Source organism: Aristolochia californica, unplaced genomic scaffold (genome assembly GCF_029961685.1).
Source record: "Aristolochia californica isolate CCGP_79_NKW_82.1479 unplaced genomic scaffold, dmAriCali1.0.hap1 SCAF_8, whole genome shotgun sequence".
NCBI lineage: Eukaryota > Viridiplantae > Streptophyta > Magnoliopsida > Piperales > Aristolochiaceae > Aristolochia > Aristolochia californica.
The window spans coordinates 34,605,526-34,607,665 of NW_027182279.1; the positions used below are offsets into that span (position 1 = coordinate 34,605,526).

Sequence of the window (2,140 nt, forward strand, 5' to 3'; positions counted from 1 at the left end):
GCCTTCTACAGTTCTCTTTGTTTTCTTTTTCTTTTTGTACTTTGGAATACAGCTACTCCCAAAATTCAGAACCTCATGGAATACAGTAATGGGTTGAAGAGATCAATTCATAGACGCTTGTTTTTAAAACAGCAAATCGAAACTGGGTTGTTGATCGTTATAAGTAATATAAGAGGAAAATCAAGAGATTCTCTGGTTTGTTCACGAGGAAATCTTCATCAGGATCATCGAAAGCCACATTTGAAGAAGATTTGGAGAAGATTCAGAGACAGTTGTTTAACTTCATCTACAGGAATATTGACCGAGTCATTCTTCCCTTCCATTTACAGTTATTGTATACTAAAACTAATTTGGAAAGGTGGGGCAGAAGAAATGCATTGGGGACATAAGTTTAGACATGGAAAGACCAGTCAAGCTATATCTGTTAGAATCCGTAATAGTAAATTCTAATCCAGAATTTACAACATGCTAGAATATTAGGATTGAAAACAAAATACCTGGATCCATTCCGTAAATTTTGCCTTCTGATGCGGAATCTCTATGACGAACGATAAGAACGGATATGGTCTTCCTCAACTAAATTGCCTTATTCCTCAATGGAACCTTCATCTCTCTTCCGGATGGGGAGAAGGGGAACTGTGTGTGATTTAGTATATTGGGGACCATAACCCTGTTGTGTCTCTTTATATAGGGTTCCCATAATTCCCTATGGTACCTACTCAATTGGCCCATATCCATGGCCCATTCCTTAATGGGCTTAACAAAATTAGATCACTTAATTGTAGCCCATTCCATTAATAATAGAAAATATAATTGCATAATAAATATGTTACCCAAATTAGAATAGGAAATATGAATTTCCTAACAATCTCCTACTTGGGTTACATATCATTCCTGAAACAATTATATCACAATTCTTTAGGCGCACATCTGTATACTATTAATAATGGAACCATCGTATATATTAATAATGGAACCACCGTGACTTTCATCACATTACATTCGTGACTAAACCACGATGATCACCATACTAATATACTCAATGTCATAGATCAAATATGGATGAGTAGCATGGAAATTACATGCAATGTGATCTCAAACATGCCTATTTCCAACTGGTCCTTCTTTAGTCTTTAGTGAGATCTTCCCATAGTCCTTAATGCAATGTGAACATTGCACATAGAAAAACACAAGCAAGTTCATAAATAAGATAATAAGCAATCAATTTTATTAAAAAATCCAAATAACTCAATGTCTAAAGCAAACATATAGTACAAAAAAAATGACTCCCACTAAACCAAGGTATCCTTAGAAATAACGCCCATATGAGCAGTGTGCTCATGAAAGACCTAAGGCGGTAAACCCTTGGTTAATGGGTCTGCTAGCATAGAGTCCGCCCCTATATGTTCTATAGAAATCTGCTTATTCTGAACTCTCTCCTTAACAACTAGAAACTTGATGTCAATAAACTTTGACTTCGTCAAGCTCTTGTTGTTGTTGGAATAAAGTACCGCCGAGTTATTGTCACAGTAAATCTTTAATGGCCTGTTAATGCTATCTACCACTCGTAGCCCAGTGACAAAGTTTCGCAACCATATTCCGTGGTTGGATGCCTCAAAACAAGCAATGAACTCCGCAACCATGGCTGAATATGCTATGAGAGTTTGCTTAGCAGAATTCCATGAGATAGCTCCTTCACCCAACATAAAGATGTAGCCTGATGTGGAGCGTCTGCTATCTTGGCATCCAACAAAGTCGGAGTCAGAGAACCCAATGATCTCTAAATGGTTTGATCTCTGATAAGTAAGCATGTAGTCTTTTGTTCTCCTCAAATAACGCATCACGCGTTTGGCTGCCTTCCAATGTTGCATACCCGGATTACTCAAATACCTACCCAGAATTCCTACTATAAATGCTATGTCGGGACGAGTACAAACTTGAGCATACATAAACTCCCTACTACTGATGCATAGGGAATTTTCTGTATCTCTGTTCTTTCAAGATCATTTTTAGGGCACTTTTTGAGACTAAATTTGTCTCCTTTAGCGACGGGTGTGTCTCCTGCTTTACTATCTTTCATGCCGAATCTACTCAACACCTTATCAATATAGCTCTTTTGTGACAACCTAAGGATACCTTG

General features: G+C 37.5%; 1 protein-coding gene across 1 annotated transcript; it reads right to left on the reverse strand.

Moving 5' to 3' along the window:
- Positions 1–1,349: 1,349 nt before the first annotated feature.
- Positions 1,350–1,841, reverse strand: LOC137938423 (secreted RxLR effector protein 161-like). Its single transcript, XM_068783382.1, has one exon. The coding sequence runs from the start codon at positions 1,839–1,841 to the stop codon at positions 1,350–1,352; it is 492 nt and encodes a 163-aa protein (XP_068639483.1).
- Between the last annotated feature and the right edge of the window lie 299 nt (positions 1,842–2,140).